At 45.5% G+C, this 13612-nt stretch overlaps 1 protein-coding gene across 3 annotated transcripts in view; it reads left to right on the plus strand.

Moving 5' to 3' along the window:
• The window catches only part of fstl1b (follistatin-like 1b), a 76716-nt gene that overhangs the window by 27437 nt on the left and 35667 nt on the right, over positions 1–13612 (plus strand). For all 3 annotated transcript variants that reach the window (XR_010014183.1, XM_063006343.1, XM_063006344.1), the window contains 3 exons: positions 1874–1992; positions 2737–2849; positions 4274–4384. Coding sequence is in view for 2 of the 3 variants with exons in the window: in XM_063006343.1 (XP_062862413.1) it covers positions 1874–1992; positions 2737–2849; positions 4274–4384 (343 nt within the window). In the remaining variant the exon portion in view is untranslated. The remainder of the gene's footprint in view (positions 1–1873; positions 1993–2736; positions 2850–4273; positions 4385–13612) is intronic.

Genomic DNA, 13612 nt, shown 5'->3' on the forward strand with positions numbered 1-13612 from the left:
GATGAACCTTCCTGCAGCTCGAGCTGCTGCGTCCTACTAATACAGTGTTACAGGTTTCTTTTAAAACCCAGTTTTTGTTTATTGTTTGCAGTTACATTACTTTATTATTTTCTCATAACGAGGTTTAATCTGCTTGTCTGATTTTCAACCTTCCTGTAGCCGCCCACATTCAGTTTAAACCAATGATGCTCGCTCACAAAACCAAAAATGGACCAGCCTTAAGCTACCTTAGAGAAAAAATAAAACCCAGAGCCACTGGTTTTGATCCTCCACCCAGAACTCAAGGTAGATGAGCATCAAGGCACCCAAGTGGTGGAACAAACTTCCCCTGTCCGTTCGTACATCTTAGTCTCTTAGTGTCTTCAAAAATCAATTAAAGACCTTCATCACCTCTTTATTAAGCACTTAAGCTGAGAACTAACATGTACAGGGGTTGGACAAAATAACTGAAACACCTGGTTTTAGACCACAATAATTTATTAGTATGGTGTAGGGCCTCCTTTTGCGGCCAATACAGCGTCAATTCGTCTTGGAAATGACATATACAAGTCCTGCACAGTGGTCAGAGGGATTTTAAGCCATTCTTCTTGCAGGATAGTGGCCAGGTCACTACGTGATGCTGGTGGTGGAAAACGTTTCCTGACTCGCTTCTCCAAAACAAAGTGGCTCAATAATATTTAGATCTGGTGACTGTGCAGGCCATGGGAGATGTTCAACTTCACTTTCATGTTCATCAAACCAATCTTTCACCAGTCTTGCTGTGTGTATTGGTGCATTGTCATCCTGATACACGGCACCGCCATTGGATGCACATGGTCCTCCAGAATGGTTCGGTAGTCCTTGGCAGTGACACGCCCATCTAGCACAAGTATTGGGCCAAGGGAATGCCATGATATGGCAGCCCAAACCATCACTGATCCACCCCCATGCTTCACTCTGGGCATGCAACAGTCTGGGTGGTACGCTTCTTTGGGGCTTCTCCACACCATAACTCTCCCGGATGTGGGGAAAACAGTAAAGGTGGACTCATCAGAGAACAATACATGTTTCACATTGTCCACAGCCCAAGATTTGCGCTCCTTGCACCATTGAAACCGACGTTTGGCATTGGCACGAGTGACCAAAGGTTTGGCTATAGCAGCCCGGCCGTGTATATTGACCCTGTGGAGCTCCCGACGGACAGTTCTGGTGGAAACAGGAGAGTTGAGGTGCACATTTAATTCTGCTGTGATTTGGGCAGCCGTGGTTTTATGTTTTTTGGATACAATCCGGGTTAGCACCCGAACATCCCTTTCAGACAGCTTCCTCTTGCGTCCACAGTTAATCCTGTCGGATGTGGTTTGTCCTTCTTGGTGGTATGCTGACATTACCCTGGATACCGTGGCTCTTGATACATCACAAAGACTTGCTGTCTTGGTCACAGATGCGCCAGCAAGACGTGCACCAACAATTTGTCCTCTTTTGAACTCTGGTATGTCACCCATAATGTTGTGTGCATTGCAATATTTTGAGCAAAACTGTGCTCTTACCCTGCTAATTGAACCTTCACACTCTGCTCTTACTGGTGCAATGTGCAATTAATGAAGATTGGCCACCAGACTGGTCCAATTTAGCCATGAAACCTCCCACACTAAAATGACAGGTGTTTCAGTTATTTTGTCCAACCCCTGTATGTACTAACCCTTTATAGCACCTTATATAAACAAACAACAATTTATTTGGTTTTAACAGGGTTTCAGCAGATTTGTATCCTCAGACTGTTGTTTAGTATGGTAATATTTACTGTGGAAGCGCTTATGATAAGATCTGGATTGTTCTGGATAAGATAATTTGCTAAATGCCAAAAATGTAAAATGTAAATGTTGTTTTGCAGAACTACGATAACGGAGACTCTCAGCTGGACTCGGCTGAACTGCTGCGCTTCATCCAGCTCAACGATTCAGCGGTGGAACTGCACTCGTACGCCGAGGAGGAGAACAATCGCCTGCTCAGGTAACACACCTACCTGTACGCACGTACACACCCACCAAGCATCTATTTATTTTTTTCACGGATTGACTATACACCTACCATACAGATGAACTGTGTGGGTATACAATTAGTGACTGTAGCCCATCTTTTACACTGTACACTTCCCTGTATCATATTCGTTAATCCAAAGGGACCCCCATAGCACCCCACTGACCATATGATGCTTGGGTGACTAATAAAGTTCTAGAGTCTTGGGGGAAACATACTGCTGGTGGAACATGGGTGACACTGTCTACAGTCAAGCCAGCATTTCAATATCATGGGGTTAGTTTGGCTTGCCTCAATATTTATATAAAAAAAGGGCAATTCTTTTATGTAAATTCTTAACTGCATTGCAACCTTTAGTTCCATGTTGATGTAAAGCATGATCGACTGTGGACACTGTCACTGTGTTCCTGTAGCTTCTTATTAATGTTAGGTTTGTTTTGACCATATGATGCTTTGGTGATGGGCCAGTCTCAGCCCTGCAGTGACATTAATGTGGTAGTGTGTGTGTGTGCTAGTGTGTGTGTGTGTGTGCTAGTGTGTGTGTGTGTGTGTTGTTGTGGTATGATTGTAGCAGGTGCAGAATTGTAGCTGCAGGTTTATTAATTCCATTTAAACAAACCGGTTTCTTTATTAGGAACACATAGCTTTAAGGCATTAAGGCACTGCAAATCTAGTATTGTGTTATTTTACTACTGTGTGTGTGTGTGTGTGTGTCAGGAGCCTGTGTGTGGACGCCCTGATCGAGCTCTCAGATCAAAATGCTGACTGGAAGCTGAGCTTCGACGAGTTCCTCAACTGCCTGCGTCCAGGATTCAACCCACCAGAGAAAAGTAAGAACACACACACACACACACACACACACTCACACACTATGGATATATCTGGGGGAGGCATGACCATGGCCTCATGATGGATTGGTGTTTTGTCCGGGGTGTGGTACTGCATTCACTCAGTAATTCCAGGAAAAACTGGACCAACTGTGACCCTGACGTGAAAATAAAGTGAAGTGAAACGATCCGCACATGTACACACACTCACACACTCAGTAAATCCTGATCCTCTGATGGTCTGAGCGCTGAACCATGTGCTGTTTTGCTTTTCCTGCCTGCAGTGAGAAAAGTAGGTGAGAGTTCAGTGGGAGTGAACTTGAGTTCCTCTGTACGTTCTGAGCTCAGGAACTCACCAAGCCTTCCTAATCACCTCCAGAGATCGTCGTGTTCACTTATTTTAGTGCCAAAATAAAGCTTAAAATAGCAGAATCATGAAAACACTGTAAAGAATAAGAGAGTCGCAAACATTCAGGTTCAGGTCAAAAGTTTGCATACACACACACACGTACAGTCTCGGGATTTCAGTTTCTTTGTTGTATTTTTTTTGTGACTGAATTGGAACACAGTGGGAAACATACTGTTGGTGGAACATGGGTGACACTGTCCACAGTCAAGCCAGCATTTCAGTACCATGATCTTAGGATGGTTGCTTCAATATCTAAAGGTTTGGTGTTGATCACATGATCAATAAATAAGCACTCGCTTACTCACTTTCTTAATCACTTATGCAATTAGGGTCGACCAGTCCTTTGCAGGGCAGACACACACACACACATACACACACCCATTCACCTATAGGGCAATTCAGTGTCTCCAATTAACCTGACTGCACGTCTCTGGACTGTGGGAGGAAACCGGAGCTCCTGGAGGAAACCCACACAGACACGGGGAGAACATGCAAACTCTGCACAGAAAGGACCCGGACCGCCCCGCCTGGGGATCAAACCCAGGACCTTCTTGCTGTAAGGTGACAGTGCTACACACCAAGCCACCGTGCCACCCTATAAATTAATAAGCATAATTCTTTTATTTATAATTCTTAACTGCATGGCAACCTCTAACCTCTCCACGTTGTTGTAAAGCATGCTTGACTCCGGACACCGTCACTGTGTTCCAGTAGCTACTTATTAATTGTTGGTTTATTTCGGACCATCCTGACAATTAGCCTTCCATATGTCTCAACTTGTTTAGAAGTTGGGGTCAGAGTGCAGGGTCAGCCCTTGTACGGCGCCCCTGGAGCAGACCAGGGCCCAACAGCGGCTGCATGGCAGAGCCGGGATTCGAGCCCACAATCTTCCAGTTGACAGCCCAAAGTTCCACCCACTAGACTATCACTGTCCCTAATAACACCCGTAGATTTGGAATGAGGTGTGCGACAAGCTGGTGGTCGAGCGTAGGTGTAACTTCTGTGCCATGTGTTGCAGAGTGTGCTCTGGAGGACGAGACCTACGAGGACGGGGCGGAGACTCAGGTGGACTGCAACCGCTGCGTCTGCGCATGCGGCAACTGGGTCTGCACGGCTATGACATGCGACGGTAAGATTAAAGTCACAAAATACAAATAAAGAAATTATTAATTAATTATTAAATGAAATATTAAAATGCAACACATTTTATTTCAAGTACTTTTGGTAGATATTTGTGTAAATAAATATTGTTTTGCAAAGCAGTTTAGCTCATTTGATGGGTCCAGAGTTAAATAACATAATAAAAAATGTCACATTTAATTCTGTTGTATTGTCAATATACTGATACAAATATAAACTAGAGATGTGCATTTCCGGAGAAAATGCGAGTGTGATTGCCGTGTGCCGGTCGGGCAGGAGCGTATCCTAATGCTTTATCCAACTCGGGGTTACATCAGTGAGCTTTACGATATAGAGTTGGAACGGCGTTGATATCTCGAACTTTTAAAAAATGAATGGAAGTGAATAGGCACAAAACCGGGCGTGGCAGTTGGGCGTGAGTTCGAATTCCCATGCTGTATCTGAGTCGGGGTTACATCAGTGGGCTTTACGATATAGAGTTGGAACGGCGTCGATATCTCGAACTTTCAAAAAATGAATGGAAGTGAATGGGGACAAAAACCGGGCGTGGCAGGTGGGTGTGGGTTCGAATCCCAATGCTGTACCTGAGACGGGGTTACATCAGTGGGCTTTACGATTTAGAGTTGGAACGGCGTTGATATCTCGAACTTTCAAAAAATGAATGGAAGTGAATGGGACCAAAAACCGGGCGTGGCAGGTGGGTGTGGGTTCGAATCCCCATGCTGTACCTGAGTCGGGGTTACATCAGTGGGCTTTACGATTTAGAGTTGGAACGGCGTTGATATCTCGAACTTTCAAAAAATGAATGGAAGTGAATAGGGCCAAAAACCGGGCGTGGCAGGTGGGTGTGGGTTCGAATCCCCATGCTGTACCTGAGTCGGGGTTACATCAGGGGGCTTTACAATTTAGAGTTGGAACGGCGTTGATATCTCGAACTTTCAAAAAATGAATGGAAGTGAATGGGAACAAAAACCGGGCGTGGCAGGTGGGTGTGGGTTCGAATCCCCATGCTGTACCTGAGTCGGGGTTACATCAGGGGGCTTTACGATATAGAGTTGGAACGGCGTTGATATCTCAAACTTTCAAAAAATGAATGGAAGTGAATGGGGCCGAAAAACGGGCGTGGCAGTTGGGTGTGGGTTCGAATCCCCATGCTATACCTGAGTCGGGGTTACATCAGTGAGCTTTACGATATAGAGTTGGAACGGTGTCGATATCTTGAACTTTCAAAAAATGAATGGAAGTGAATGGGGACAAAAAACGGGCGTGGCAGGTGGGTGTGGGTTCGAATCCCCATGCTATACCTGAGTCGGGGTTACATCAGTGAGCTTTACGATATAGAGTTGGAACGGTGTGGATATCTTGAACTTTCAAAAAATGAATGGAAGTGAATGGGGACAAAAACCGGGCGTGGCAGGTGGGTGTGGGTTCGAATCCCCATGCTGTATCTGAGTCGGAGTTACATCAGTGAGCTTTACGATATAGAGTTGGAACGGCGTCGATATCTCGAACTTTCAAAAAATGAATGGAAGTGAATGGGGACAAAAACCGGGCGTGGCAGGTGGGCGTGGGTTCGAATCCCCATGCTGTATCTGAGTCGGGGTTACATCAGTGAGCTTTATGATATAGAGTTGGAACGGCGTCGATATCTCGAACTTTCAAAAAATGAATGGAAGTGAATGGGGACAAAAACCGGGCGTGGCAGGTGGGCGTGGGTTCGAATCCCCATGCTGTATCTGAGTCGGGGTTACATCAGGGGGCTTTATGATATAGAGTTGGAACGGTGTCGATATCTTGAACTTTCAAAAAATGAATGGAAGTGAATGGGACCAAAAAACGGGCGTGGCAGGTGGGCGTTGGTTCGAATCCCCATGCTGTATCTGAGTCGGGGTTACATCAGTGAGCTTTATGATATAGAGTTGGAACGGTGTCGATATCTTGAACTTTCAAAAAATGAATGGAAGTGAATGGGACCAAAAAACGGGCGTGGCAGGTGGGCGTTGGTTCGAATCCCCATGCTGTATCTGAGTCGGGGTTACATCAGTGAGCTTTATGATATAGAGTTGGAACGGTGTCGATATCTTGAACTTTCAAAAAATGAATGGAAGTGAATGGGGACAAAAACCGGGCGTGGCAGGTGGGTGTGGGTTCGAATCCCAATGCTGTACCTGAGACGGGGTTACATCAGTGGGCTTTACGATTTAGAGTTGGAACGGCGTTGATATCTCGAACTTTCAAAAAATGAATGGAAGTGAATGGGGACAAAAACCGGGCGTGGCAGGTGGGCGTGGGTTCGAATCCCCATGCTGTATGTTAGTGGGGTTACATCAGTGGGAAGTGAGCGTGTCTAAATGCTGTATAGAAGAGCTGTAATGTGGGGTGTCGGGTGGGTGAAGACTCACAGGCGTCTCTATCTGAATCCTAGCTCTCGATTTGAGCCGAAGGCCGGTATAGGAACATGCCATTCTAAAAATGAATGGAAGTCAATGGGACCAAAAAACGCTACAAAAGCGGGCGTGGCACGTGAACGGGCGAGCGGATCGAAAACCTGTATACAAGCAGTCCATTCCCGTATGGGCCGGACGATTTGGCGCTGGAACGGGGTCGATATCTCGAAAACTGCGGACGAAGAAAGGGAGACAAAAAACGGGTGGAATAATAATAATAACAACTAGAGAGTGCATTTCCGGAGAAAATGCGAGTGTGATTGCCGTGTGCCGGTCGGCGGGCGTGCGCAGGTCGGGGGCGCGCATGCGTTTAGAAGTGGTGCGGTGCGTGGGGTGTGAATACTTTCTCCCAGACAGGCCACTGTATCTGTGCACAAGCTGTGGTGTGAGCACAAGTTCACTCTGGGTGTGTTTGAAAAGCCAAACCTGTAAAAAAATGCATTTCTGCACGTTTGTACTGCTTACAAATCAGTACTCATTCATTTACATGTGATTATCACTGCAGGGGCCATGGTATTGCGCAATCTATGATCGGCTGTGTGTCATTTACAGATTTCAGGCATAGTGCACTCAGACTTCGGTCCCTCTTTTAGCATTTAGCAATTCCCATTGATTTCAATGCATCCGTTAGCCTTGAAGCTAACGGATATAAATATCTTTGTTTCTGTTGCAGCGCGAACGATATGACGCTCACTGCAAAGTCTAACTGCACTATAATTTCATTCTGTGCAGCGTTTTCATCTTAAAAATCACTAATACTTTAGTTACAGACCAAAATAAGTCAGATTTTTTGGCGGCCGCCATTTTCTATTCTCAGAACGGCCTGAAGATGCCGTCTACGTCATCACGTTGACGTTCTGTGGAAAGCCAAAGGTGTCAAGATTTTTGTCCAAAAATTCGGGCAAAAACGGGCATAAATGCCACACGGATGGGCGTATCCGGATGATTTTTTGGATTTGGGCGCTAATTAATGACCCGGTCGATCAAGGGTTGGAACGGCGTTGATAGCTCGAAATTCATTTCAAAATGAATGGGAGTCAATGGGGAAAAACGGGCACCTTAAAACGGGCACTGTGCCCACAGTGTTGGTTCGATCAAAAAGTTGTATACAAGCGCTCTATTCCCGTATGGGCCGGACGATTTGGCGCTGGAACGGGGTCGATATCTCGAAAACTGCGGGAGAAGAAGCACGGACAAAAAACGGGCAGAATAATAATAATATATTGAAAACGAAAATAACAATAACAATAGTGTGCTTGCATTCTGCAATCACACTAATAACTAGAGAGTGCATTTCCGGAGAAAATGCGAGTGTGATTGCCGTGTGCCGGTCGGCGGGCGTGCGCAGGTCGGGGGCGCGCATGCGTTTAGAAGTGGTGCGGTGCGTGGGGTGTGAATACTTTCTCCCAGACAGGCCACTGTATCTGTGCACAAGCTGTGGTGTGAGCACAAGTTCACTCTGGGTGTGTTTGAAAAGCCAAACCTGTAAAAAAAATGCATTTCTGCACGTTTGTACTGCTTACAAATCAGTACTCATTCATTTACATGTGATTATCACTGCAGGGGCCATGGTATTGCGCAATCTATGATCGGCTGTGTGTCATTTACAGCTTTCAGGCATACTGCACTCAGACTTCGGTCCCTCTTTTAGCATTTAGCAATTCCCATTGATTTCAATGCATCCGTTAGCCTTGAAGCTAACGGATAGAAATATCTTTTTTCTGTTGCAACGCGATCGATTTGACGCTCACTGCTAAGTGTAACTGCACTATAATTTCATTCTGTGCAGCATTTTTACTTTAAAAATCACTAATACTTTAGTTACAGACCAAAATAAGTTCGTTTTCAAATCGGCAGCCATGTTGCTTTTTCGGAACAGTCCGAGGTGGTTGCCTACGTCATCACGTTGACGTGTTATGGAAGGCCAAAGGTGTAAAAATTTTTCTCTCAAAATTCGGGCAAAAACGGGCATAAATGCCACACAAATGGGCGTATCCAGATGATTTTTTGGATTTGGGCGCTAATTAATGACCCGGTCCATCAAGAGTTGGAACGGCATTTATAGCTCGAAATTTTTTTCAAAATGAATGGGAGTCAATGGGGCAAAACGGGCACCTTAAAACGGGCACTGTGCCCACAGTGTTGGTTCGATCCAAAAGCTGTATACAAGCAGTCCATTCCCGTATGGGCCGGACGATTTGGCACTGGAACGGGGTCGATATCTCGAAAATTGCGGACGAAGAAAGGGAGACAAAAAACGGGCGGAATGGCAATAATATATTGAAAACGAAAATAACAATAACAATAGTGTGCTTGCATTCTGCAATCACACTAATAACTAGAGAGTGCATTTCCGGAGAAAATGCGAGTGTGATTGCCGTGTGCCGGTCGGCAAGCGTGCGCAGGTCGGGGGTGCGCATGCGTTTAGAAGTGGTGCGGTGCGTGGGGTGTGAATACTTTCTCTCAGACAGGCCACTGTATCTGTGCACAAGCTGTGGTGTGAGCACAAGTTCACTCTGGGTGTGTTTGAAAAGCCAAACCTGTAAAAAAATGCATTTCTGCACGTTTGTACTGCTTACAAATCAGTACTCATTCATTTACATGTGATTATCACTACAGGGGCCATGGTATTGCGCAATCTATGATCGGCTGTGTCTCATTTACAGATTTCAGGCATAGTGCACTCAGACTTCGGTCCCTCTTTTAGCATTTAGCAATTCCCATTGATTTCAATGCATCCGTTAGCCTTGAAGCTAACGGATATAAATATCTTTGTTTCTGTTGCAGCGCGAACGATATGACGCTCACTGCAAAGTCTAACTGCACTATAATTTCATTCTGTGCAGCGTTTTCATCTTAAAAATCACTAATACTTTAGTTACAGACCAAAATAAGTCAGATTTTTTGGCGGCCGCCATTTTCTATTCTCAGAACGGCCTGAAGATGCCGTCTACGTCATCACGTTGACGTTCTGTGGAAAGCCAAAGGTGTCAAGATTTTTGTCCAAAAATTCGGGCAAAAACGGGCATAAATGCCACACGGATGGGCGTATCCGGATGATTTTTTGGATTTGGGCGCTAATTAATGACCCGGTCGATCAAGGGTTGGAACGGCGTTGATAGCTCGAAATTCATTTCAAAATGAATGGGAGTCAATGGGGAAAAACGGGCACCTTAAAACGGGCACTGTGCCCACAGTGTTGGTTCGATCAAAAAGTTGTATACAAGCGCTCTATTCCCGTATGGGCCGGACGATTTGGCGCTGGAACGGGGTCGATATCTCGAAAACTGCGGGAGAAGAAGCACGGACAAAAAACGGGCAGAATAATAATAATATATTGAAAACGAAAATAACAATAACAATAGTGTGCTTGCATTCTGCAATCACACTAACTAGAGAGTGCATTTCCGGAGAAAATGCGAGTGTGATTGCCGTGTGCCGGTCGGCGGGCGTGCGCAGGTCGGGGGCGCGCATGCGTTTAGAAGTGGTGCGGTGCGTGGGGTGTGAATACTTTCTCCCAGACAGGCCACTGTATCTGTGCACAAGCTGTGGTGTGAGCACAAGTTCACTCTGGGTGTGTTTGAAAAGCCAAACCTGTAAAAAAATGCATTTCTGCACGTTTGTACTGCTTACAAATCAGTACTCATTCATTTACATGTGATTATCACTGCAGGGGCCATGGTATTGCGCAATCTATGATCGGCTGTGTCTCATTTACAGATTTCAGGCATAGTGCACTCAGATTTCGGTCCCTCTTTTAGCATTTAGCAATTCCCATTTATTTCAATGCATCCGTTAGCCTTGAAGCTAACGGATATAAATATCTTTGTTTCTGTTGCAGCGCGAACGATATGACGCTCACTGCAAAGTCTAACTGCACTATAATTTCATTCTGTGCAGCGTTTTCATCTTAAAAATCACTAATACTTTAGTTACAGACCAAAATAAGTCAGATTTTTTGGCGGCCGCCATTTTCTATTCTCAGAACGGCCTGAAGATGCCGTCTACGTCATCACGTTGACGTTCTGTGGAAAGCCAAAGGTGTCAAGATTTTTGTCCAAAAATTCGGGCAAAAACGGGCATAAATGCCACACGGATGGGCGTATCCGGATGATTTTTTGGATTTGGGCGCTAATTAATGACCCGGTCGATCAAGGGTTGGAACGGCGTTGATAGCTCGAAATTCATTTCAAAATGAATGGGAGTCAATGGGGAAAAACGGGCACCTTAAAACGGGCACTGTGCCCACAGTGTTGGTTCGATCAAAAAGTTGTATACAAGCGCTCTATTCCCGTATGGGCCGGACGATTTGGCGCTGGAACGGGGTCGATATCTCGAAAACTGCGGGAGAAGAAGCACGGACAAAAAACGGGCAGAATAATAATAATATATTGAAAACGAAAATAACAATAACAATAGTGTGCTTGCATTCTGCAATCACACTAACTAGAGAGTGCATTTCCGGAGAAAATGCGAGTGTGATTGCCGTGTGCCGGTCGGCGGGCGTGCGCAGGTCGGGGGCGCGCATGCGTTTAGAAGTGGTGCGGTGCGTGGGGTGTGAATACTTTCTCCCAGACAGGCCACTGTATCTGTGCACAAGCTGTGGTGTGAGCACAAGTTCACTCTGGGTGTGTTTGAAAAGCCAAACCTGTAAAAAAATGCATTTCTGCACGTTTGTACTGCTTACAAATCAGTACTCATTCATTTACATGTGATTATCACTGCAGGGGCCATGGTATTGCGCAATCTATGATCGGCTGTGTCTCATTTACAGCTTTCAGGCATAGTGCACTCAGACTTCGGTCCCTCTTTTAGCATTTAGCAATTCCCATTGATTTCAATGCATCCGTTAGCCTTGAAGCTAACGGATATAAATATCTTTGTTTCTGTTGCAGCGCGAACGATATGACGCTCACTGCAAAGTCTAACTGCACTATAATTTCATTCTGTGCAGCGTTTTCATCTTAAAAATCACTAATACTTTAGTTACAGACCAAAATAAGTCAGATTTTTTGGCGGCCGCCATTTTCTATTCTCAGAACGGCCTGAAGATGCCGTCTACGTCATCACGTTGACGTTCTGTGGAAAGCCAAAGGTGTCAAGATTTTTGTCCAAAAATTCGGGCAAAAACGGGCATAAATGCCACACGGATGGGCGTATCCGGATGATTTTTTGGATTTGGGCGCTAATTAATGACCCGGTCGATCAAGGGTTGGAACGGCGTTGATAGCTCGAAATTCATTTCAAAATGAATGGGAGTCAATGGGGAAAAACGGGCACCTTAAAACGGGCACTGTGCCCACAGTGTTGGTTCGATCAAAAAGTTGTATACAAGCGCTCTATTCCCGTATGGGCCGGACGATTTGGCGCTGGAACGGGGTCGATATCTCGAAAACTGCGGGAGAAGAAGCACGGACAAAAAACGGGCAGAATAATAATAATATATTGAAAACGAAAATAACAACTAGAGAGTGCATTTCCGGAGAAAATGCGAGTGTGATTGCCGTGTGCCGGTCGGCGGGCGTGCGCAGGTCGGGGGCGCGCATGCGTTTAGAAGTGGTGCGGTGCGTGGGGTGTGAATACTTTCTCCCAGACAGGCCACTGTATCTGTGCACAAGCTGTGGTGTGAGCACAAGTTCACTCTGGGTGTGTTTGAAAAGCCAAACCTGTAAAAAAATGCATTTCTGCACGTTTGTACTGCTTACAAATCAGTACTCATTCATTTACATGTGATTATCACTGCAGGGGCCATGGTATTGCGCAATCTATGATCGGCTGTGTCTCATTTACAGATTTCAGGCATAGTGCACTCAGACTTCGGTCCCTCTTTTAGCATTTAGCAATTCCCATTGATTTCAATGCATCCGTTAGCCTTGAAGCTAACGGATATAAATATCTTTGTTTCTGTTGCAGCGCGAACGATATGACGCTCACTGCAAAGTCTAACTGCACTATAATTTCATTCTGTGCAGCGTTTTCATCTTAAAAATCACTAATACTTTAGTTACAGACCAAAATAAGTCAGATTTTTTGGCGGCCGCCATTTTCTATTCTCAGAACGGCCTGAAGATGCCGTCTACGTCATCACGTTGACGTTCTGTGGAAAGCCAAAGGTGTCAAGATTTTTGTCCAAAAATTCGGGCAAAAACGGGCATAAATGCCACACGGATGGGCGTATCCGGATGATTTTTTGGATTTGGGCGCTAATTAATGACCCGGTCGATCAAGGGTTGGAACGGCGTTGATAGCTCGAAATTCATTTCAAAATGAATGGGAGTCAATGGGGAAAAACGGGCACCTTAAAACGGGCACTGTGCCCACAGTGTTGGTTCGATCAAAAAGTTGTATACAAGCGCTCTATTCCCGTATGGGCCGGACGATTTGGCGCTGGAACGGGGTCGATATCTCGAAAACTGCGGGAGAAGAAGCACGGACAAAAAACGGGCAGAATAATAATAATATATTGAAAACGAAAATAACAATAACAATAGTGTGCTTGCATTCTGCAATCACACTAACTAGAGAGTGCATTTCCGGAGAAAATGCGAGTGTGATTGCCGTGTGCCGGTCGGCGGGCGTGCGCAGGTCGGGGGCGCGCATGCGTTTAGAAGTGGTGCGGTGCGTGGGGTGTGAATACTTTCTCCCAGACAGGCCACTGTATCTGTGCACAAGCTGTGGTGTGAGCACAAGTTCACTCTGGGTGTGTTTGAAAAGCCAAACCTGTAAAAAAATGCATTTCTGCACGTTTGTACTGCTTACAAATCAGTACT

This window comes from Trichomycterus rosablanca, chromosome 12 (assembly GCF_030014385.1).
Source record: "Trichomycterus rosablanca isolate fTriRos1 chromosome 12, fTriRos1.hap1, whole genome shotgun sequence".
NCBI classification, from domain to species: domain Eukaryota; kingdom Metazoa; phylum Chordata; class Actinopteri; order Siluriformes; family Trichomycteridae; genus Trichomycterus; species Trichomycterus rosablanca.